Source organism: Gymnoscopelus braueri, assembly GCF_963280865.1.
Source record: "Gymnoscopelus braueri genome assembly, chromosome: 11".
Taxonomy (NCBI): domain Eukaryota; kingdom Metazoa; phylum Chordata; class Actinopteri; order Myctophiformes; family Myctophidae; genus Gymnoscopelus; species Gymnoscopelus braueri.
This window is the reverse complement of record NC_137613.1, coordinates 27877068-27902614: the sequence shown is the minus strand read 5'-3', so window position 1 is coordinate 27902614 and position 25547 is coordinate 27877068. Positions and strand designations below refer to the sequence as shown.

Below are 25547 nucleotides of genomic sequence, written 5' to 3'. Positions count from 1 at the left end.
CATCACAGCAGAAACATGTGAGACTGAAAAGAGCTAAACTCACTACGACTTGCCAGGAGGGAGTTGAGTGATTCGGCCCAGGTCTCCAGCTCTTCCCGGCTGAACTTGCCTTTACCATGTCCAACCTGACTCCATTGGCGCATAAACTGCAGACGAGATCTCCTCTCTTTTGCACTGTGGAGGAACATGAGAGGTGAGGAGGAAGAGGTGACATAAATGTAGAGAAAGAGAGAAGAAAGTGATAGTGAGATAAGATAAAAGTTATGTAATCTATTTTTTGTCCACACATCAATGCAACAGGTTATCCACATTTACATCTTTTCTAAAAAGCAGTTTGTACCCTAATTGCGGTGTAATAGGACCTCTGGTATTGCAATCAATAATGACCTGCTAAGATTAAAGAGTTATTTCTTTGGTCAATTCAGCATAGTGTAGTAGGGGTTGCTCATGATAATTACCTGTCTTTCTGTTCTGCATTGAATAAATTTGAGTTTGACGAATGTGGGCTCTGAAACAAAAAGAAAAAAGAAAATACATTATGGAACACCACTCCCCTCCTGTTGGCTCTCAAAAACCCAGTAAAGCCATAATTTCCATAACGCCATGATGGCAGAATTTGAGTAAGCACAATACTTCCCATTACAAAGCACACTTAGGCAGGTTTAACGGGTACACACCAAAGAAATTATAAACTTCACAATGAGCATTTACAGTACCTGCCCAAACAGGCTCTTGAGGTGCAGTTTGGCCGATGACAGCTTGGCTTTAGCGTTGTGACGGTGATACGAACTGAAGGAAAAGGGGCTGGCAGGGGAGGATGGTGAGGAGGGTGGAGGGTGGTCTTCCCTCTCCAAACTCTCGGTGCTGCTTTTGGACGCGGGGGCCAACTGGCCGTCACTGTAGGCTCGGCACCCTTCACTGATGGCACCCACGCCCAGGTGGTTGTCATCCCGGTTGCTGAGCTCCGTGAAGTTCTCCACACTGGCGCTGAGCTCCCGGGTCAGCTCTGTCTTGCACGGGCTCGGCCCCGTTTCCAGGATGGCAGGACTCTGAGGAAGGGTGGGCGACCTGGCATAGGCTGCCTCGTCCCCCTCTAGGTGGGGGGTATAGGTGCCCGACTCCCTATTCCTATTACATGCTGGGTCCTTCAGCGCCACCTTCTTCCATGGGAGAAAGTCCAGATCCAGTAAGGACCCTTCAGAGCTGAATCTTCGCATGGTAGCTACCTCCACAGAGTGCCAAGTGAGGGGGTGCTTGAGGGGACCCGAGGGGTGAAATTTGCAGACTGAAAGGGAAAGAGGCAAGAGAATGATGGAGAGCTGCATGCAATGCAACACAACCTATGAGTCAGATCATAGGGGGTGGGATGGGGAGGTGAAGTTTGGCAATTAGAAGGGAAAAAAGAATGTAGGCTACTCCTTCCAATTATTGGATTTGACACAATTCCTGTTTATGTAAATTATGTGTTTATTCTGTGCCGATTACAATTGCCTATATCAACCATGCTCTATATAGCCTACACGAGAACAGGGACGAAAACCAATCAAACAAATAGTAAGAACACAATATATAAGTCTAATATGTCTTATATTATAAGACATGGAGAAAGGCCGCCATCTCTAGCATTATATGATCGGATTCGGAGAAAACGTTCATTATATTATCTAAAATAAAATAAAACTAAATTATTACCTCCAGTCCTCCACCCCTCTGATCACTTGGCCAAGTTCACGTTCATTATTTCGAGTCCAACAACAGGTCCATGAAGTACTTCAAGTCCATGGACGTCTTCTAGGTTTAGTTTAGAACCGAGAAACGGTGTTTTCGCGTGATTACAATCCCAAGTCCAACTTTAAGGGCGCTCCACAGTCCACACTCCAGCTATTTATAAGTTTGTTCCTAGAAGAAGCTCACACTGAGACGCAATAATCTATGATCCCACATAAACACATATTAATAAGCTCTCGGATTTTTGCGTTGCATCAGGACAGTTTCACACACAGTTTTGCGTTTTGAATGAGGCACAAATTACACACACACACATACATACATACACACACACACACACACACATCAACACACACACTCCTCCTCTGGCTGTTCTGTTGCCACACCTACTACGACTCCGTCTCAACTTGCCTATGATGTCAAGGAAAGGGAAGGCACGGCACAGGCAGAGTGTCTGACTGACGCCTGGCATGAACCACACACACCAGTGGTGCAAAGTAACTAAGTACATTTACTCAAGTACTGTACTTGAGTACAGTTTTGAGGTGTTTTTTTTACTTTGCTGGAGTATTTCCAAATGTCAGTAATTTTACTACTCCGCTACATCAGAGGCAAATATTGTACTTTTTTTACTCCACTACAAATATTTGACATCTTTAGTTACTAGTTTTGCAGATTTCGATTATCATCACAAAACATAGGGGAGATTGGGGTCAAAAGTAACACATACATTTTCCTTCATGATTGACAGAATACACTTGAAATATACTAGTCATCTTTTGTTATAAAAAATATATAAATATGTGCCCTAATTAATAAGCTTTCACTAGTATATACTAAAATAATATTACTTTTAATGCACAAAGTCAGAGTGTTACAATTGCCCCCGTGACGGGGGAATCTCCCCCCGTGACAGAGTATTTCTACATTGCGGTATTGATACTTTTACATAAGTAAAACATTTGTACTTTTTCCACCACTGCACTGTATGTAGGCTACTGCATGTATGGTGGTTATTCATTCGCTTCATTTTAGGTGTGTCCTCCTGGAAAAGGCGCTCCAACCTATTTTAAGAACTCTGTTGGGAAATATATGGAGCCTAACCCGTTTTATATGAAGGAAGAGAGAACTTCCAAAAGCTCTCTGCTTCAAATTCATACTACGTCTAAAATAATATAATATAATATAATATAATATAATATAATATAATATAATATAATATAATATAATATAATATAATAAATATTATTATGATTATTATAATTATAATTATTATAATACATTGAATATCAAATGTATTATATTATTGTAATACAATGTTGTATGCATTGTGTATATTCATTTTATATACAGCTTTGCGGTTTTATTATTTCCACTTTAGTTTAAAACAATTCTAGTTTTCATATTAGGCTATGCATGATTGTGTTTGAAAATTCATATTATATAGAATATATCAACAGGTATAATTTTTCAACGTTTTGAACACCAAAACACATTACATTTCAGAAGTGACAATCAGAGATATTGACAACCATACAAGCGCTCAGGCACTTGATATGGACGTGCCGAGACCAGTGTTGCCAGATTCTGTGAGAGAAATAAGCAACAAGGTCTAGGAAAAAAAACCAAAATAAGCAACTAGGGCACTGGGCCATTATGAGCACTTTAAACCTTTTTTTTTATTGAATACTTTATTAACAGCTTGCAAAAAAATCACAAAAAGTGCAATTTAATACAAATACAATGCTAAAAGGATTGAACCCAAGAAAGCACTATGGCTTGTTTCCATTGGGGTCCCAATTTCTGGTGATAGGTTTTGATTGATTGATTGATTGAATATTTTATTAGGCAAAAAAAAAGTAAAACAGCACAGTTACATTTAAAATACTTTGTCTAACAGGTCCGTTCATAAGTTTGAATTTTTTTATTGCAGTCAGTCACCCGTAAGTGCAGTTTTGAAGGAGAGTAAGGATTCACACTTTTTTATGACATATATATGACACATCATTTTATGACACATTTTGGTAGCATAGCAGTAGAATGAATTTAGCCCCTTGTTTGAGCCAAATCTGGGTTGAACGTGATTTGTGGAGCTCCCTCTGGTGTTGTGTTTAATGTTTTTGAAGTAGTTTGACAGGTACATGGGTGTCTTTGTGGTGAGGTGGCCTGATCTTGTAGACCAGGCCCATTGCAAGTTGCTCTACTCTGTCCTCTACCCTGAGCCATCCTAGCAAAATGAGCAGGGGTTTGTTTTAAGGCCTTTGTGGTACATTGAGGTGCATGCATTGCCATACTGACATTGGATGAGTGCTCCTGCTAGAGTCCTCAATGTATTCCTACTGACCAGTGAGGAGATCCTGTACAAAAAGTTTTTGGGGGCTTTTTATGCCTTTATTTATGAGAGGGATAGGGAAAGTAGGCTGACAGGAAATGGGGAGAGAGATGGGGGGTGACACGCAGAAAAGGTCATCGGCATTGCAGCCTAGGGTGCCTGGGCCGTGGCGTGCCGAGTTCAGAGCTAAGGGTTTTTTCAACCTGCAATTTGTCCTTGCCCGAGACCAGGAGAGTCATCAGGAACAAATTGCAGTCACAAGCTGTTTATAGGGACACATTTGGGGGTCCATGACATGAAAATATTTGAGAACCACTAGTTAAAATAATTTAAAAGATGTTAAGCAAGCCCAAATAAGCAATTAGACTTTAGAAACAAGCCCAAAAAACACAACCAATATTTACAAGCAACTTCACAGAAATATAAGCCCAAAGTCGCTTACAGTAAGCGGACATGGCAACACTGGCCGAGCCTTGTACGTCAGACGGGTCTTTTTAGAAACGACCAGCGGGGTCGCACTTTTACGGGAAAATTATTTAGCTTGCTAAGCTAACGTGTGAAGAACTACACATCGTTAGACAGTCGACAAACGACGAATTTATTACAACAAATCAAACTGCTTTGATGATAGATATACTAGGTAACAAGAAACACCACAGTCTGAGTGTTCTTTTTTACATTGGACCTTAAACAGACAGCCGTCTCCTTCGGGAGATTAACCTTAGCTGGTTAGCCTAGCCTAGCCAGCCTCCTAGCTAATTAGGATTAGCCAACGTTAGCCGGCCGGCTAACAACAATAACAACCAAACCGTCGCAGTAAAACCTCTGCTCAAGTGAGATCAACCGTTACCTGGATTATTACTACATTTAATTGTGGTAGATTGAATGATATTTGTGACAAATATCAAGTATCAAGTCAAAACCACAAAGGAAATGGTGACAAATATTGTGTCACCCTTTCCTCTGTGGTTTTGATTTGATACTTGATACTTTTTGGTTGTGAGTGAGTGGAACAGATTGCCTGGCTTTTCCTGCGGTAACGTTGACAGCTATAGTTCATTGAAGTAAAACACGTAATAAATTGCACTTTTTTTTTTTTTTTACTGCAGAAACATGGCGGAGCCTGGTACCATGATTGAGGTCACTGTCAAGACACTGGATTCTCAAAGTAGGACCTACAAAGTCAGAGGCGAGGTAATGGTCTTTCATACTTTACACACCAGTTCATCCTCAGCCCTTTCATTTCATGGACCCCCAATTTGATATGCATTATTAGGCCAGGGACCTAGATTATTATTATTTTTTATATCTGTGGAACACCTATCTTTATCTAAGTGTTAGCAGATACGATTTGGTGGTCTGTCGTTTGTTTAAAAAATATTTTTGCTATATCTATTTACTATAGGAGATAAGTCAATTCTCCAGTTGTTTTTGGGGAATTTTTCACAGTACATTTGCACATAATATATGTGAAATTTGTTCTCAAACGTTACCAATTCTACCCATGTATAATGATACTGTTGTGACTTGTTTTAAACTGCCAGTAAAGTATTCTATCTATCTACCCATTCTACCCATTAGGAGCAGTTGTGTTTATTAGCTTATCAGTCAACTCATTTAGCTGGGGACCGCTTATAAACCCCTCAAAGACCCCTGGGGGTCCCTGCCCCACGTTGAGAACCACTGCTTTACACAGTAAAATCCTCAGTGTCAATTATAACTGGAAATGGAACCAAAAGTACCTGTATGTTTCGGTCCATTTGTACACTCTACAAATGGATAAATTAACAGTGAGGGTTTAACTGGGTACTTATGAGGCATTGCAGAGAGAACCTCATAATCATTGCACGTCTCCTTTCCTCATTCATGTATTTGACAATTTGTGATGTTGCTGTCTGAAGGTATTTGAGTGTGTCTATGCGTTTCGCCCTCAGCTAACTGTGAAAGAGTTCAAGGAACACATTGCCACATCTGTTGAGATCCCAGTGGAGAAGCAGAGGCTCATCTACCAGGGCAGAGTATTGCAAGATGAGAAGACATTGACCGAGTACAGTGAGTAAAATAAGTGTATTTTCTACCCAGTTAAACAATAGCTATGTAGTATGCATCATACTATGTGATATACAGTCTGTTTATTCTATAATGTAATGTAATGACTAATGCTAGAACAAAACAAACCCAGTGGTTATGGTCACTAATGCCTTCCAAACTCAGGCAACATCTTAAGCAATTTTAAAGGCCAAATAGGATTTTTAAAATAAAACAGGATCTGTTGGAGATGGATGGAATATGAATATTAGCCAGAGAAGCAAGTTATTTTAAGATTGGTTTATCATCTGAAAGTTTTAATTAGAATTGTGTTTATGCTTTGGAAATGGTCGGCAGTAATCAAGTATTCCTGATTTGTAGTCAGTAGGCTAAAAGATGCACAAAAAAATGGTGGTCCTTTTAATTTGTCTGTCAGATGTGGATGGGAAAGTAATTCACCTGGTGGAGCGAGCACCGCCCCAGACCAACCTGACTGGCTCTGGAAGTGGAGGGGTGTCTTCAGGGGGGGCGGAGGGTGGACCTAGCACCAGCCACGCATCCACAGCCCCCCCAGGAGGACCACATGACCGCAATGGGAACAGCTATGTAATGCTTGGTACCTTCAACCTCCCTGTCAACATTATGGATCCTTCGGAGATACAGGTAACAAACTCACAATGTCACTATTTTTACTGTGTATTTGATTGAGAACCTCTTATTCTACCCGGATAATAGTGGTTATGTTGGAAAACCACCACATTTTACTAATCATACATCTACTTTCTTATTGCCGCTGGAAAAAATAACATGGAAAATAGGTGAAACCATCATGACCATTGTGCATTGTTTGTAGTTGTTAGTGTTTGTAAACTTGACAGGAAGTTTTATGACGTTCTTTAATCATATTCTAATGTCTATAGCCCTGTTGGGACAGGATTAATGTACCTCTGTGGAAATTACACAGCAGATTACCTACTGTTTTTTTGGCCAGCTCAGGGGTCTGGTAAATATTTTATGCTGCCCTCTCAGACATTATTCGGTTAACTAATCTCATCCAAATAGGGCTATTGAGAGATGTTAATGTTAGTACCAATAATGTAGCATTGCCTGCCAAAACATTTAGCTAGTCCCAGAAAATTTAAGAGCTTATCATTGTGATTCTTCTCTACAGATGCAAGTTCAGCAGATGATGGCAGGGGTTGGCAACTCGGGAAGGAATGCCAGAGTCAGCACCAGTACTGGGGTAATGAAAGACTCTTTGCCAAGTAGATCCATCTGTCACATTATTTGCTGCCCATTTCTGCATTTTCAGTCCTTAATCCTTTTGTCAACCTTTTGAAAATGGTTTGTTTGCAGAGCAATGGCTCACTGGATGTGCACATCAACATGGACCAATCACTGCAGAGTGAGCCAAGGATGAGACTGCAGCTGGCGGAGAACTTGCTGAGAGATGCTAGATCTTTGATCGACAGACTGGAGGTGAGCCGTCTGCCAAAAATGAAGTTACCCAGAGACTCAACAGTGATTGTGTGCGTTGTATGAAGAGCGATGCTTTTGACCCTGTGTTTCAGGGTCAGTCCAGTGATGCCACTGCTCAACCGGAGCCGGAGACGTCTCAGCCTTCCTCCTCCTCCTCTTCCTCCACTGCAGGAGCAACAGGAGCTGCAGCTTCACAGCCCATGGACACCACCCCTCCAGCACCAGCACCGCCTCCCGCTCCTTCTTCCTCTACCTCCTCCACCCAAACGGAGGGACCGCCTCACTCTGGTCCCAAGTAATATATACCATATACCGGTATACCACCATATCGTTGCTATCGGGCAGAAACCTTGTATTTCCGTATTTCACGTTTGTTCATACATGAATATCCTACTTAACTTCGTCCTACAAGATATTCACTCTTTTTTAAAAGCTTTGAAAGTGTTTAAGTCTGTCTGCTCGTTTTAGAAATGTTTAACCAATGAAAAGTATTCAAAATATCTTGTGACTAAACGACTACATTTGATCCATTGGAACACAGGCTCTTTTTTTTCTGTTTCCTGAAAATGGAACGGTTTTGGACATGCATGGTTTCTGCCTGACAGCGACAATATCATATACCATTCCATCATATACCATACCATCCCCTGGAGGGAAACAAACCAAGCGGGTCTCCTTGTTTTAAAAGTTTTCTCCCGTTTACTTTGTTTGCCTTTTCAGTCATCATCCAAGCCCGGCGGAGTTTGTGGAGGTTCTGTCTGAAGTGAGGCGGGTGGAGGAGAAACTGCGTCCCTTCATTGAGAGAACACATTCAATCCTGGGCGCAGCCACTTCAGCAGACTACAACAACAATGTGGGTACATAAAATGTGTAAAATATATTTCTATATCTATAATACACATACAACTAACACCAGTGACTGAGGAGAGAATGTCTAACAATCCTGTTTGTTTGTATTTCCAGAACCAGGAAAGAGAAGAGGACCAGCGTGTTCTGAACATGGTTGGGGATGCCCTGCGTCTACTGGGCAACACCTTGGTGGCCCTGGGCGACCTGCGTTGTAACCTCGCTGCTACTCCTCCCCGACACCTCCATGTGGTGCGACCAATGTCCCACTACACTTCCCCTGTCCTGCTGCAGGCTGGGCTGCCACACATGCCCATTCCAGTACGTTGACTTTGCCATGATGATGGTCATTTCATTTTTCCTGCCCATATGAAATATTGTTTTTACATCATAGGAAATAAACATGCCGGTTGCTGTAAAGCAGTGGATTTTTAATTTGGGCAAGTCAAAATCTCAAGGCATAGCGAAATAGCCCATCATGCGTGAGCTTGTAGATCTGCTATTTGTGGAAAATAAATAGTTATGAACTAAAAATATGGACGCCAGGTTGAAAGTGGTTGTAATATGTTTTAGGGTATAGAATTTGTATTGAGAAATGTGTGCATAAAATACTGATATAGTAAATGTAACTCTTTGTATAGTTGTATACTGTATATTCTATTGCAATAATAATGTGTGGTTGTTTGAAAATCCCACAGCACACCTGAACTTGTGGCTCACCACACTGTTTGGGAACCATTACTGTAAAGCATTGATTGATGTGAGTTTTTCCGACAGATAAACCTAGGGACCACAGTTACCATGACGTCCAATGGGAGACAGGCGGCTGAAGGCCAAGCCCAACCCTCTGCGACTACTGGCCAAACAGACCAGCCGGCGCCCTCTCAGCCCAACGGTGCCAATCACCAGCCCGGACAAGGAGGTCCACGAGTCATCAGAATCACCCATCAAACCATGGAGCCTGTGGTTATGATGCAAATGAACATTGACGGTTGGTGTCCTCAAACCTTTTCATGTCAAGGACCCCCAAATGTATATGTCTTTGGCTACGGAACCCCATCCCATCTGAAAATATTTTGTGCTGGGGACCCCCTTACAAGATTTGTGTTGTTAACACATCGGGTGCCAAACACGGTCTGAACCGTGTTTGCGCAGAGTAGCGGTCCGGTGCCGAACACGGTCCAGACCGTGAAATATGTCTTTTTGTTTTTTTCGTTTTTCTCCACACGGGCGGGGCTAGAGCAGCTCTGGGAGTACCCATTGTGATCTTGAGAAGGATAGGCCAGATAGATCACCGGAAAAACAAAAACATGGCTGCCATCCACTTCCTGTCTATTTCCTTCTTTAAAACACCTATATCTCCGAATCTGTTTCCGGTGGGGAAAACCGGTCATGCGCGATGCGCGATCCCCCCCCATTGTAACTCGCGAGTGAAATGTTATCGTTCCAGGCTGTAGCCAGGGTCATCGCGCAACATGAATGGATGTTTTTTTTTTACATGGATTTGCTCCTCGTGGAGTCTAGAGCTTTAAACAGCAAAGCGCAGTCAATGGGGAGACTGCTGGCACCCAACGTAAGTTGTTATGAAAAAATGCTGGCACCCAATGTGTTAAAATGTTTTAAAAAATGATGTTTTGAAAAATCGACAAGCTCACAGAAAAAAAGAATACCCGCAATCCCTCCCACCCTTACTGTTCAGTGACATAACATAACAAAGTGAAATATTGCAATGGAAAACAAAAGGACACTTGTAAAGAGTAAAGAATTAAAAGAAGACGATAGTAGACAGTCGACCACACTAATGGTGTTGTGTCCATCAAGCATTACTATTCAAGTAACGAACGAGGGGCAGCCAAACCGTGTCAAATTGTCTCTTTATTTTTTAAGGAGTACCTTATTCTTTCGAGGTGAAGTGTACTAGTTAGGGTTGTGTAAAAGTGACCAAAATGAAATTCTATTACTATAATTCTATTAATAACGATTATTCGAATATTTGACCTATTTTTATTTAAATGTTTTGGGGGGGATTTGTTTGTGTGAAATTGTTCTGGGGATTGTTCTGGGGATTTGTTTAGTTTTTTTCATTTGTGAAGGAGGCCGATGCGCACCTCAAGGGTTGGCGACAGGTGCGTAAGTCAAAAATGCGCAATTTGGGAGGAGATCTCTGATGGTTAAACCAAAAAATAGGACCTGCACACCGTCTGAATCTTGCAAAAAAAAAAATAGCTCTTTATTCGACGTTTCGGTCGTTAGACCTTCATCAGGACAGACAATTTAGTTTTTTCATCAAATGACCATCCTAGGTTACAATAACAGCATAGAGCCAGTAGAGGGTGCTTTTCCGCAGGTTCGTGGCTTTACTTTTTGTGTTGATATCCTCATTGGAGAATCTTAGATCGCCTCATATAAGAACTGTGTTCCAAAAATAAACACACCACCCTGGTGATTTTACTCGTATGGATATGAAGCATCGACTGAATGTTTACCTTATTTCACAGGTAAACATTTACTCAAAGAGTAACACAATATAAACACTAGAAACGAGTCAAACAACCCCAAGACTACATTTCCCATGAACGCGGCTGCTGTAGGGACAGTGATTTCAGACCCAGTTAAACAAGTAGTAGTTCTAAAGACTTTTAAGGCAGAATTAATTCCATTTTCGCTAGAAACAGGCTGTATCAAATATGAATGAATATCATAAACGATGCAGAGCCACCCCCCTGACAAAAACGCCAGGGTGGTGTGTTTATGGGGATTTCAACACAAAAAATAAAGCCACGAACCTGTGAAACAGCCCTCTAGTGGCAGTGACGTCAGACTTCGGTGCTCTGGCCTATAAACTGGTTTTCAGAAATAAACAGACGGTAGCATGTGCATCTTTTACATTATTGTAACTAAACCATTAAAGATGTGGTGAAATGAAAAATATGTTTTTCACACTTTTAGGTCATAATGAGGACAAAAATAAATAAATGTTTGTGTATTTTTATAAAGTCCCTAAAATTCGATTTTTAATTACATCCTGTAAACGCAAAATAGAGAATAAATTAATATTACACCCATACTAGGTATCCTCTAAAATGTAGTTACTGTGGGCAGGGTTTGGATGACAATATAGTCTTTGCAACAGAATTAAAAAATAATAACAAATAAGTAAATAAAATATTTATTTAATATTCGATTTTTTATCATAAAAACTATTATTCGATTATTCTGACCCATCCCTAGTACTAGTCATTTCATTGAGCCACTGTTTAAATGTAGGAGCCTCCTTCTTTTTCAAATTTGTCAAAATATATATTTTTTAGCTGTGATCAGACCATATGAGAGAAGTTGCTCCCTTCAACATAGAAATGGAGTCTGACATTCCCAGTATAATTAGAACAGGATCGAGATCAATATATATGAGTACTCACAATATCGAAGAATGTCTCAAATATCTTATTCCAATATATCTCTATCCGAGGACAAAGAGCGAAACCGTAGAGAAGATTTGCCTCTATTGCATTACATTTGTCACAATGCGAAGTGATATCTGTCTGGTCTTATATTTTGGAGAAAGAATGGTTAAACTGATTAAGATGCTAACTAATTTGGCTGGGGGCCCCCTGGAACCCCCTCAAGGACTTCACTTTGAGAACCATTGTCGTAAACATATTAGCAGTCCCAGCTAAGAGTTAATCATTCTGGAGTCAGTTTTGTTTATCCATGATCCAGATAACTTTCTGACCACCTGCTGATGTTGTGTTCCACAGGCGAGTCGGCCGGTGGGTCACAGATTCCAGGTCAGCCAAATGCTGGCAGTTCTGGGCCACCTGGTGAGTGCTACCATATAAGATTACATTTTCCCGAAAGATATTCTACATTAACAGATCTCACCATCGTAACTTTCAGCCTCGGTCCGTTTCTAACAGTCCACATGTTGTGAGATTTAGTGTTTTGAATCATCTCCTACTTAAGGGATCCTTTTGACATAAATGATGTATTTTTGATTGAGAAAGGTGTTGTGACATTTGAGTTGAAAATACTTCACTCATGTTAATAAAATAAAAAGCTGTGGAGCTTTACTTGAAAGTACATTTGAAATGTACATTTGTCAAGGGTACGAAGTATGACAAGGTGTAAGATTCAACGTGTCTCGTGTTTTAGGTGCCACGCCCATCCAGATCCCCGGACTCCCTCCTGAGTTCATGCAGGCCATTGTGCACCAGATCTCCCACCAGGCCGCTGCCATGGCTGCTGCCGCCTCTGTCGGGGGGCATCCAGGCCAAATGCCACCCGGCCCTGCCAACAATGCAGACGGGACTGCTCCCTCACACCCTCCTCACCCTCCCCAGGCCAGGGTTGTCATCACCAGACCTTCCTTCTCCCCACATATCCCCCAGCCCGTTGGCACCAGAGGACCCACCATCAACCTCAGGGCAGCGGTACCTCCCACTGCTGGGCAGCAGCCAGGACAGGTACAGCATGCAGGGGGTTTATATGTCCTGAAAGAGTGCTGTTTGTGGTTTTGTAATTCCATGCCTTTTTAAAAGGGTGGTTAAAATTCAGTCTCATAGGTCTTGGGTGCACTGAATCCCTAGTGAGGAATCCATCACATAACACTTTCCCTTTCATATTCCACTCGCTTATTTCACTTAAAAAATCTTATATTTGATACAAGATTATTATATTGTAACTGTAACTTTTTTTGGGGGGGGGGGTACTCAAAGGGAAGGAGTGATGCATGCCTACTAGGGAGTGTTGAACAGTTAAACACGGTTAATAGCATGACATTATGTTTACACAAATTTAATTTGCAGCAATTGTATCACATTCTACTGTATGTAGCGCAGCTGAATTGACGTCAACAGTAGGAGTGAATGAAACAGTCTCATTCCAGACAGACAAGACGAGGTTAATACAGCGTCCAAATAAATTAAACGGTCATCTGTCTTTCTGGAAATGTTTTCCACAGCCGTGTGGTTTGCTAGATGTCCTCTTTATCAGCTACGGGTTCAGATCAAAACGGTTTGTTAGTTTATTTTAAAAGACAAGTCATTAAGTCAAGTCAATTTTTTTTCTAGGTTGCAGGACTTGCACGTTGAGCTGTGGAACACGTTGAGCTGTCACTACAGTGGCGTAATGAGAGCATGTCGGGGCACATCAAAGCAGTGCGCATCCCACATTGGAATGAACCGCATCTAGAACCAATTAATGTGGCAATGGTCACTTTGAAAAACAACTAGCGTGTAACACTTCTAGAGTCTTGTTTGAGTTACAATTATATACAGTATTTTAATAATTTATATTATTTATGAGTTCATAATTTGTCCTAAACGGGTAATAATTTTTTTTTTCTTTAAACGGTTAACCGTTTAAACGTCCCGTCCCTAATGCCTGCTCAAAGTGAAAGAGTGATGCAATGATGCATGCTCCCTCGCACCCAGCTCACCCTCCTCACCCTCCCCAGGCCAGGGTTGTCATCACCAGACCTTCCTTCTCCCCACACATGCCCCCACCTGTTGGCATCAGAGGACCCACCATCAACCTCAGGGCAGCGGTACCTCCCACTGCTGGGCAGCAGCCAGGACAGGTACAGCATGCAGGGGGTCCGGTCTACAGGTCCTGAAAGAGTGGTGTTGGTGGTTTTGTAATTCCATGGTGGCTTCTAAAAAGGTGGTAAAATTCCGTCTCTGAGGTCTTTTTGTGCACTGAATCCCTAGTGAGGAATCCATCACATACCACTTTCCCTTACATATTCCACTCATTTATTTCACTTCTAAATTCTTCTAAGATTTGGGGTGTCCTCTCTTGGTAGAAGGTTGGCTACACTGTGTCATTATAACATCATAGACTTTCTTCCATAGACTTCTTCAAAGCAAAAGATTGATGCAAGTAAATCATCTGTCAATGAAAGCTGGTCTTATGGTTTACTTTAAGAATTAAGGATTTGGGGCGCCCGCTGGCCTAGCGGGCCAGGTGCGTATCACATAGGCTCTGATGCCTGATGGCGTGTTGCAGGTTTGCGTCCCGTTTCCGACGACCTTTGCTGCGCGTCACTCCCTGTCTCTCTCTCCCTGTTTCCTGTCATTCTCTTCTATACTATCAATAAAGGCAGAAAAGACAAAAGAAAAAGAAAAAAAATGAATGAATGATTTCACCAATTCAGCCTTAAAACACAGTGTAGCCAGTAGCCTTTTACCCAGATAGGACAGACCCCCAGACCCCTCTAGTGGGTCTGTAGTTTACCTGGTCATGTGTCATTCTCACCTTTTTCACCCCTTTTGCACCCCCGTTTGCATGCCTGCGTAAAAGGTCGTAACCACTTTCTTCCACCTGGCGTCCCTATTTTGGGCATTTTCAAAAATAAATATTGTGAAAATAGCACATCTACATGTTCATAACATGTCATGAGCTTGTAGATTGGATATTGGCTTGTGGATTGTACGCTATTCGTCGTACAACGTAGTACAAGGCTATGCCCTTCATGTAGTATTATTTCTTGTCTTCCCCAGGGCACACCTCTGGCCCCCTCCCCTCTCACCCAGATGATCAGCGGTCTGGTTGGACAGCTCCTGATGCCTGGGCAGCCAGGTGACTCATCTTTAAAATTTAACATAGACCAGTGACTTTTTTAATTTCAAAGACACACAATTTGATATGCATTTGGCCACGGACCCCAATTCGCACTGGGACCCTGTCCTCGCGAATCTTGAACCTGTCTCTTGATTCACTCTCATTCAACGCTAGGACCCCTAATGGTGGGGTCCCCTAACCCCACATTGAGAACCTGCCATAGATGATGGAAACCTGACTTTTTCTCGTTTTAAACATCTACAGGTGATCCAACATCCACATCTTCTTCATCCCAATCCTTCTCCTTCTCTACTTCCTCTTCATCTGACTCCTCCTTCCCCTCCACCACCAACCCATCGCCAACCCCCGCCTCCTCAACCAACACCTCCGGACAGACATCCACCCACACCACCAGCACCACCTCTGTGGGACAGCCAGCAGAGGGGGGCCCTGAAGGGAACTTAGCCCAGCTACTGGGCTCCCTGCTGGGGGGAGTGTCGGGGTCAGGGGGTGGTAGCTCTGGAGCAGCACCTTCCATCACCGTGACTGTGCCTGGGGTTCCTGGCTTCTTCCAAGGCATGCACGACTTCATGCAGGTGAGCACTAATGTCCACTGGAGGTGCACACACTCTAAATGTGTGCAAATACACAGAATTCCTTCTAGAAATGTCCTTTTACCAGGTCATGGAATTGTATGCAAAGCAAATCTGTTTGTATAGCACATGTTATGGATGTATTGTGCATTATTGAACAAAACAAAATAGAAACAAATCTTTCACTCAAGGTTTATATTTAAATATGCCTCAATGCAATCAATGGCCATTTACATTAAAACATCGGAACTCATCACGATTTCATTCATAAAGGCAGTCGAAAGTGCTATACATAAACGAAGAAAGACATATAGGATACAAATAATTATGGAAACTAAATCAAGATCAAAGTGCAAATTATTGTTGTCCTGGAATTCTGGAGTAATCAATAATTGATGAGGCAAATGGAGTCGGAGACACTTATTTCAAGGTGGCGGTTGTGCTTTAATACATGATATCGTGGGAACACCAGGATCATACCATAATTATACTCAAGATAAGGGAGAAGCTGCTTGTGTCATAAGATCCATGGTGTAGTACCCAAAACAATAGATGCCAGGGTTGAGCTAGTCTGCTTGACTTTTATAATATACAGAGAGAGTCAATATAATCTCAAGAGAAAAGGTGAACATCATAACAATGAAAGATTAATTCTACCACAATTCTTCCTCAGTAGTCGTAACATTTGTTTGATTGCAATCCTGATCAACAGCCTCCGCCGGCCGCTGGCACGCAGGTCCCACCTCAGAGCACTGGCCCCTCTCCTGCCCCCCAGGCCCCCGCCGGAGGGGGAGACACCCTGAGTCCAGAGCTGTTCACAGGCATCGTTCAGGGTGTGCTGTCCACCATGATGGGCTCTCTGGGCGCTCAGCAGGGGAACAGCGAGAGCATCGCCCAGTTCATCCAGAGGCTGTCCCAGACCAGCAACCTGTTCACTCCAGGGTCCGGAGACGCTGTTGGTGAGTCAAGCTGGTTCATACGTTGTTGTATGATGGTGTTTTGCACAGAAAATGGCAGATCTAAAAGCTCACAACGTATCACTCGCAAGGTGCCACGTTGTGAGCTTGTAGATTGAACATTTTCGGTCTGCTGTAGCTCAGGCTTTATTGTAATATAAATGATAATAATCTAGAGCAGCAAACTGAGGCAGGAGACTGTGATGCTATCCTGGATTACACTGCAGTCCTGATTTAGTTTCAGACGGTTTTCATCTTGAAGGTGTACAGTTTATAGATATGGGTTCAGACTTGTAGATTAAAATGATCAGAAGAGAAGGATAATACAAACAGGGTTGTCAGCAGTTTAATGGCAGGATCATGTGTCTCCCTATCAGGGTTCTTTGGGGATCTGCTGTCTCTGGTGTGTCAGAGCTTCTCCATGGTGGACATGGTTCTGTTGCTCCATGGGAACGCACAGCCACTGAGCCGCATCCAGCCCCAGCTCACCGAGTTCTTCACAGAGCATTACCTCCAGGGCCGCGAGCCCACCGATGCCAACATTGCTGTGAGTTAGTGCTCTACTGCCACCTGCTGGTGATGACCAACTCTGAACTGCAGCCAATTTAACCACTAAAACCCTTTTGAGTGCCCCAGGGGTCTTTACTAGGCCCCCTCCTTTTCTAACACCAAACACTTTCTCTACTCCAAATCCTTTAGCCAAAAATTGCTGATATGCAAGCCCACAAAGCGTCGCAAATCAATGTGTGTTGTGAGCATGTAGATAAGCTATTTACACCGAATGTTTGCCTATTATGACATGCTCAGAATAGGGACGCTAGGGTTTAAGTGGTTAGTTCCTTGGGGCGCCAAATAGCTGAGTGGTTGGTGCGCGTAACCACATAGGCTCTAATGCCTGACAGTGAGTCAATGGTTCAATTCCTGGGCCGGGCTTACCATTTGCTGCATGTCACTTCCCTGCTCTCTTATGTCTCCTGTCTATCTCCACTTTCGCTATCATTAAAGGCTCATAAAAAGGCTAATACAAAATAAATGGTTCTTTGACTGTTATACTAAATGAACTGTTATCTTCACAGACGGCAGCCGAAGACCTCATCAACGGTCTGGAGGAGTACATAGCCGAGAGCTTCGTAAGAGCTAGCTCATTCATTAATTTATTCACACACCCACACTGCCAAGAAATATGTTAATTATGCACTATGAATTGATAATATATTAATACCCATGTGCGTTGTTGTTTTTAGGCCACAGTTACAGTGCGAGAAGGAGTGGACATTATTCAGACCAACATGTCCTTCCTCAGACAGCAGTTCACTCGAATGGCTACACACATCCTGCGCTGTAATGGTAAATATTCACCTACTGTATTCACTTCTATAATCTGTGTTATGGTGAAGGGCTTTAAAAATCAAGAGAATCGCACATTTAACAGCATCTTTTCCCTCCTAGTAGAGCACTGTGACTTGGCACAGACAGGTGATCACAGGGAATCACATATTGTGGGACCCTTTCAGCAGTTCTCAATCGTTGGTTGGTGCCTTGTATGGTTTCCTCTGCCATCGGTGTGAATGTGTGTGTGAATGGGTGAATGTAATGCACAATCTATGTAAAGTGCTTTGGATAAAAGCGCTATATAAATGCACCATTTACCATGTGCATGCATAGTGCCTCCTCCCAACAGTAAAACACAGACTGTTGAACCTGAGGCGGCTTCCCACACAGAGACTGTTCAGAATTCATGGGGATCGGGCTTAGGTTCATATATTGTTCCAGGTCATGTAAATTATGCTGCGGATCTGTGTGTATATAATATTACGTCGATTATTATTGGGTGCACGGTACCGAACGTGCATTGATGTGCTGGCTGGAGTTTGCAATAGCTTTAAAATGGGCCTTTGTAGAGGCTTGTTTTGCCACTGCAACAGGCTGTTTATACATACACATACTAGATGTGAAGGCCGCTAATCAGAACACTATGTCACGCAAAGCTTGGCCAATCAAATCTGGATCTTACATTTGTGACGCACCTCAAGGCAATTTTAATATTGCAACACATACCACCTTTGCCATTTTCTGCCCATGGTGTGACCAGGAGGGTACTGGGCGTCCTTAAACTAGTGAAAAGGGAGGGTACCTGGTATTGTTACTTCCACAAACGCATTCACATCGTGGACATAGTGGTGTGTGCTGCATAGAGCACCAAAGTCTGATGTCACTGCCATTAGAGGGCGCTGTTTCACGGGTTCGTGGCTTTATTTTTTGTGTTGAAATCCCCATTTGGGAATCTTAGATCCCGTCATATAAGAACTGTGTTCCAAACATAAACACACCACCCTGGCGTTTTTGTCAGGGGGGTGGCTCTGCATCGTTTATGATATTCATTCATATTTGATACAGCCTGTTTCTGGCGAAAATGGAATTAATTCTGCCTTAAGTCTTCTACTTCCGGGTCTGAAATCACTGTCCCTACAGCAGCCGCGTTCATGGGAAATGTAGTCTTTGGGTTGTTTGACTCGTTTCTAGTGTTTATATTGTGTTACTCTTTGGGTAAATGTGTACATTTACACCTTCGGTCGATGCTTCATATCCATATGAGTAAAATCGCCAGGGTGGTGTGTTTATTTTTGGAACACAGTTCTTATATGAAGCCATCTAAGATTCCCCAATGAGGATATCAACACAAAAAGTAAAGCCACGAACCTGCGGAAAAGCACCCTCTACTGGCAGTGACGTCAGGACTTCAGTGCTCTATTATCGTTGTGTTGTACAAACTACAGGAGTAAAGATTAAAAACTTAAGATAAAATCAAACCAATCCAATATTCTCCCATTATAGTTTAATACTGGATCACAAAAGTCTCTGACTATCTCACATTAAATGGCTGTTGTGATGGGAAAGCGCTCGTAAAAATAAATGAATGAATAAATAATTATAGATCGAAAAATCAAAAATTTTATAATGAAGGGCTTGGATCGGTTGAATCCTTGCCCAAATTTGAAGATGACTGATGTTGAATAAATTAAAGCTGAGTGCGTGCGCTATAGATGCGCGGGTGGGCTTTTTTGTCACTAGCACTCGTCATCGGTAGTTTTAACAACTTAACTAAATCACTCCCACGCTATACTTTTATTCCTCCCTCTGTTTCTCTCTCACTTTAGCTGCCTTTTCCACTGTGTTGTTATTTAGGTTATTTAGAAGTGTGTGTGTGTGTGTGTGTGTATGTGTAGTAGGCGGCTAATTTGTGCCTGATAGAAAATTACGTAATATTAAAATACTACAAACACGCGCACGCCGAGATTTCATGCTTTTTATAAGCTATAATAGGCCTGTAGATGGATGTCATTAATTTATTACCCGCATTATTTCATCCGAGGTTTATCCAATATGAATTAATAATTATATTTGATTGACCCAAATCCACCCAAACTGCGGTTATCTGTGGCAACTGTGGCTAAAACCGTGATCTGCGCATCTCTAGCGTGCACCTTGATTGTCATTTTGACCACATCAATGCCTCACTACAAAGTGTAGAAAATTAGATGCAGTATGGGAAACAAATCATCAATGATGATGTCAGAGATCCACATGGGATTCGCGTTATTACACCCTGTCTTGTTACTTTGTAGTCATAGGTAAGGTAACCTCCAAGTGGGTCATGAGAGCTGCTATTTCCAAGACGAGTGCTCATAGGAGATGTGCAGACAGTGGGTATCAGTCTCTGTAGGTTCCAAAGCTCAAACGCACGCAGCTCTCAGTCTCCACTCAACGTTATGTCCCACCTCCCTGTTCCGTTTCACTTGTGTATATACTTCATGATACAGCAGTTAGATACTCGCTCTGTGTGTTTGGTCCTTTGCTGTAGATCACACTTTTGGCCCCCGTCTACTCCTGCTGTGCACCCAGGGCCTGTTTGAGTGTCTGGCCCTCAATCTCTACTGCCTGGGAGGAGAGCAGAGAGCCCTGACCGCTGTCATCAACCACCGCATTGTTAGTATGAACAATGTAGATATGCAGTACTGTACTGTATATCGTCGCTGTCGGGTGGGAAACAAAAAAACTTTAATTTTCAGGAAATGGAAAAAAAACCTGCTCCAATCGATCCAGTGTAGTTATTATTGAGTCACAAGCTCTTGCTAGTACCCACAGACACACTTCACTACTTTTATTTTCATTTTAAAAAGAGTTCAAAGATAGCAAAAAGAACAGATGTTTACAAGATGCTTTACAAGATGTACAAGCTCAGAGCTTTTCGCTACTTTTTCGTGACACTACAACGAAGGAGGGCATTAAGTTGCCCAAAAAATCATAAAAAGTTGAAATATGGAGATTCTTTGTGCACAAGGTTTGTGCATGTTTAGTCTGAAGTGCAGTCCCCCTTGTACAAGAGAGATTCTCCCCTGTATGAGTAGTAGATGTTACATTTAAATTGGGGGTTCATCTGGGATCCGGTTTGTCAGAGTAGCCCAGCTTATATCTCCTTTGCACAATCATATTTGAGTTACTATCGTTACCTTTGCTTTAATCATTTAACATTAACGTCGCAATCGTTTTTGCAGAGGAGAATTAGTAAGAACCCACCATTGCCATCTTGATAAAGATGATATAACATTGCAACCCCAGACACAGCAAGATAGAGGGATTTTCCTTCAAACTGTGGCATTTTCACCTGACGGAAGCCAGCTATCTATGTGGAAGTGTTGCCACACTCTTTAAACCATATCATTGGTCTTATATTTGTCCTCTAGCCACTAGCTTTAAGACTAATTTATACTTTATGGCATGACTATTTTGAACAATGTTGCTTGATTTGCACTTTGTATGAAATCTTCCTGTTATTATAATGTTTACAGAGGAGGATGTCTGCAGAAGTCAACCCTAGCCTTGTGAACTGGCTGACCAGCATGATGTCCATGAGGCTCCATGTCATACTGGAGCACAATCCTGTAACTGAAGACCAGATCCAGCACTACGTCATCCATACACAAGTAATAACACACATCAAGCTTTACCTCCATTGTAAAGTTTGTTCCCAACCCCAGTTGGTACCTGTTGCGTCAGCCCGTCTAGACCTCTAATCAGGTCCCAGATGGAGGTCTAGATTGTCAGTTGAATGCAGATATAAAACTAGCAGTGGCTAGTGGCCAGGGGTCTTGTAAAGGCCAACTGGTCTACAACTGTTCAGATTGTTACTTGTTATAGTAATCGGATCCTTTTTGTTTTCATGTGTCAGAGTGACTCCGCTGAGGCTCAGACTGACCAACAGCAGTCAGAGAGTCAGAATGTGGAGGTGAGTGTCTACATCATTGCTCACCTGTCCCTAAACGCCATGGTTTTATCATTAATCAAAGTCCCTGTTGAATGACGCACACAAATATCTTATCTTATATCTTAGCTTATATTGTGTTTATTTATAACAGTTTATTTTGAGAAAATCAGCCCAGGCCTCTTGTTAGCCTTAGGAAATGCAAGTCGACATGGTCTGAAATGACACGCATGCACACAAACACTTTCCTTTTAACATCAGTGCCTGAGCACTGTGTTTAGGTCCTATCCTTAGTATGCGCACATCTTTATCATAACTGAAGTGATAAGCACGCCGTTGCCGCATGATTGGACTCTGGGACAACAACAGTCGATTATTCTATGAATTCCTAGATAGAAAGAAGCAAAGTTCATACATTTCAAAAGAAAACATGAATTTAACAGCTTCTTTATCTCACTTCCCATGCTTTGTCATTACATAGCTGCTGAACTTCCTCTGAAATGGCGTTGGTCTATTTGGTTAGCAATGCTGCAATTTTGTAGGTCATAACAATGTACACTTTTGAAACACAAGATAAATACTGATGTTATTGTTGACACTAAAGCCTGAAGTATAATGAATTTTCTACTGTATATTGCGAAATGTTTTAATTGTTGGCATGCTTACATGTAGGCTTTAGAAAGAAATTAGCCATCAATCTGAAGCACATAAACAAAACATAAACCTACCTCGACAACTTTATGTAATGATTCATCGCTGTCGCTCTCCGTCTCTCTGTACACCTGGACACCCCCCCCCCCCCCCTCCCTCCCTCCCTCCCTCCCTCCACATGCATCTAAGATGGAGGAGAGTTTGTCCCCTGCCCCAGCCACCACAGCAGAGGAGGTCATGGCCTCGTCTGGGGACAGCTGCGAGGTTGGAGCGTCACCTGGAGAGACCACGCCCTCCCGTAGAGCGTCGTCAGGGGAGACACGAGGCCCCGTGCCGTCAACAGTAAGGGAAGAGTCAGGAGCTGAAGTGGAACCTTGGGCGGCCGCTGTGCCACCTGTAAGATTTAGTGGTCTTTGTTGTCTTAAATTAAGCTAATGCCTAATTTATATTCCGGCACACAACGGTGTTGCTTGCCGTCAAGAACTGATCTTCAAGCTAACGACGCGTCGCATGCCCCCATTCCCTTTAGGTAACTCAAATATTCCCACTTTTTCTGGGAATAATTCACCTTTTATTGTGCAACACGGAAACCATAACACAGTTTAACGGCACTGTCAGGCATAAACCTTGTATATCCATATATCATCTTTTTATGTTTTTTCATAATATTAATGTCCTATTTTTTACTTTGTCGTATGACGGTGTCAGGCAAAAGTAGTTAAGTCAGCTGGCTACTTTTTAAACTTTTTGTAAATGTTTGAGTATTTTTACTCAAAATAGGGAAGCCAGGTTGAAAGTGGTTAAATCGGTCTGTGGGTTTTATAAAGATATATATATATATAACCAATAAAAAGTATTAATAAGGCCTTGTGACTAAATAATAACTACATTGGATCCTTTGAAACACAGGTTATTTTTTCCCCATTTCCTGAAGTAACTGTTTTGGACATTCCGTTCCGCCCGACAGCGACAATATAATATAACCATGACTCATTTGGTCTCTGGTAGGAATGGGTTCCCATCATCAGACATGACATGCTGTCTCAGAGAAAGATCAAGGCGCAGCCACCTCTCTCCGATGCCTACCTGCATGGCATGCCAGCCAAGAGGAGGAAGGTAAGTTTTTTGGTGCATAAAGGCCCTAAAGCTCAGTTTTAGCTCTAGAGAGGTTCTGCTTAATGCATTCAGAGAATTCTACTACCACAGAATATACTAAGCGTGGGGTGGCTCAGCCAGTTAGTGCACTAGCCGTATGGCGTACGCTCCTTGTAAATCACGAGAACCCGAGTTCGAATCCAACTCAGTTATTGCATGTCTTTCCTCAGTCATTCTACGCTTCTAAAGGAATATAGAATAAAATGCTGGAAAAATGTCTGACAATGAGCCAAATTTGAAATGATTCCTTCAGTATCGCTAAATTTAAAGACATAATGATTATTGACAGAGCGTATGATTGTGTTTTCCTCTCTGCTAGACTGCCCAGGGGGACGGGCCACACCTGTCTCTGTCAGACGCTGTAAGTAGGGCTGCTCGGACTGCGGGTGTCAGGCCAGTCACAGAGCCAGACAGCCTACAGGTGGAACTAGAGACGCCAGAACTGCAGGAAGCCTACACAGAACAAGTAAGAAATCATTTGTCTCCGGCATGCCGCAAGGTGTGTGTGTGTGTATGTGTGTGTGTGGGGATAATCTCACAAACAGCTGCAGCAGCACCAAAATCTCTTGTAGACGCTGCCACTAGGCCAAATTAGTTTTGTTTTCACGTTTTATATTTTTTTAAATAATTTAACACATCACCCGTCAAGGTATTAAACATCGTTTGTTATCCCCTTTCCAGCGTAATTACCTTAATCCGATGATATTTGAAACGCTGTAGAAGCGACATTGTGTACAAAAAAAATAAAATAATGTGGACTATTTAATAGAACGACTTTATGCGTGTATGGCAGGAAATGAGTTCATATTGCATTTTTTATGGAAATCAAGGTAGTCAAATTGGGCTGAAACCTTGCCTAAATATAGAGCTAGGCATAGAGTAGATGACTGACATCATGGCCTGGCAGAGAGATGTGCTCCACTACGCGCTCACAAGGGTCCATCTTGTTTTCCAACTGTTCAGTCACTATTGCAATAGTAGAGCGCCTCTGTTGGGTCTTTAACCTGTTTCCTTCGTTTCCTCCCTGCCATTAGGTGAAGAGTGACATAAAAGAGAAAGTGAGGGACGACCCCAACTATAGCTCGCAACGTTTCCCCAACACACATCGCGCTTTCTCCATAGAGGACTCCTAATCCCCCCCAGCTCATCAGACACGTCCGCTATCCACTCACCTCATTCTGTAACATTCCCTTTCAGTCTCTGAGAGACCTCCGAGAAATGGATGGCAGAACTGACGAGTTAGTCGTTGAAATATTAATCACTGAATTTGAGAAAGTGTCAAACCTGTCACCAGCGGGAAACATCTATACTTTTGTTGTGCTACGGTGTCGACAGAAATAGCTTATCTACAAGCTTGACTGTATGTCGGCTATTTTCAGTGCGCAACACCATTGTACGATGGAGCATAAATTAAGCATTAGTATGAAGGCTTTAGCGATTCTAATGTCACAAACTGTATTATATATATGTACGTGTACGCTCAACTGTAAATTAGCACAACTTGTACAATGTAATGTGATGTAATCGTCACAGCTCTTTGTTAGACTGAATAAACGGATGTTGCTGATCATGGCTAGGATTTTTTTATTTTTTTATTTTTTAGCCGTTTCATGCTTAGAAGTCATGATGCACAGATCATCATTTGTTCCATGTCAATTTTAGGATGTTGTCTTTGTCAGATTTTTCCCATGTCTACTTACAGGATACCTCAGTGATGTGGTGTTTTTACCATAAAAGTTGAAATACAATAACATGGTATAATCAAGAGCATGATAGTGTGACAGTGTGCTGTTTATGCCATTGTCCGCAAGCACAGCTGCAGTTTCTAGAATTACTTGCAAAAATGTGAATGCTTAATCTGTGCTCTGGAATAAACATTACTTCTACAAAAATGTTCCCTTTGGATTGCCATCTTTATTTAATTGCATACCTTTTGTTTTGTACCTTGTATCAAT

The 25547-nt window shown here is 42.2% G+C and overlaps 1 protein-coding gene across 4 annotated transcripts; it reads left to right on the top strand.

Annotated features, from left to right (window-relative positions):
- The first annotated feature begins 49 nt into the window (after positions 1-49).
- bag6l (BCL2 associated athanogene 6, like) lies at positions 50-25480 on the top strand. 4 transcript variants are annotated; one of them, XM_080442902.1, is made up of 26 exons: positions 50-193; positions 5170-5254; positions 5995-6112; positions 6525-6751; positions 7260-7331; positions 7445-7567; positions 7660-7862; positions 8288-8420; positions 8531-8734; positions 9191-9404; positions 12172-12234; positions 12566-12876; positions 13869-13991; positions 14914-14992; positions 15239-15570; positions 16280-16526; positions 16901-17070; positions 17600-17653; positions 17768-17870; positions 20386-20510; positions 21374-21508; positions 21754-21810; positions 22627-22779; positions 23446-23553; positions 23912-24058; positions 24627-25480. In XM_080442902.1, the coding sequence occupies exons 1-26, from the start codon at positions 117-119 to the stop codon at positions 24723-24725; spliced, it is 3762 nt and encodes a 1253-aa protein (XP_080299028.1). In that variant the 5' UTR covers positions 50-116; the 3' UTR covers positions 24726-25480. The 4 variants fall into 4 exon arrangements, with proteins under 4 accessions (XP_080299028.1, XP_080299027.1, XP_080299029.1 ...); XM_080442901.1 differs by having other exon boundaries at positions 22627-22833; XM_080442903.1 differs by lacking the exon at positions 50-193 and adding an exon at positions 4567-4700 and having other exon boundaries at positions 22627-22833.
- The last annotated feature ends 67 nt before the right edge of the window (positions 25481-25547 follow it).

Excerpts from the sequence above, each read along its gene's own strand:
- bag6l (XM_080442901.1), top strand. The coding sequence starts at position 117 with ATGTCCAACCTGACTCCATTGGCGCATAAACTGCAGACGAGATCTCCT. Across the intron at positions 8,421-8,530 it reads CAGCAGACTACAACAACAAT|AACCAGGAAAGAGAAGAGGA; the intron begins GTGGGTACATAA and ends TTGTATTTCCAG. Across the intron at positions 23,554-23,911 it reads TGCCAGCCAAGAGGAGGAAG|ACTGCCCAGGGGGACGGGCC; the intron begins GTAAGTTTTTTG and ends CCTCTCTGCTAG.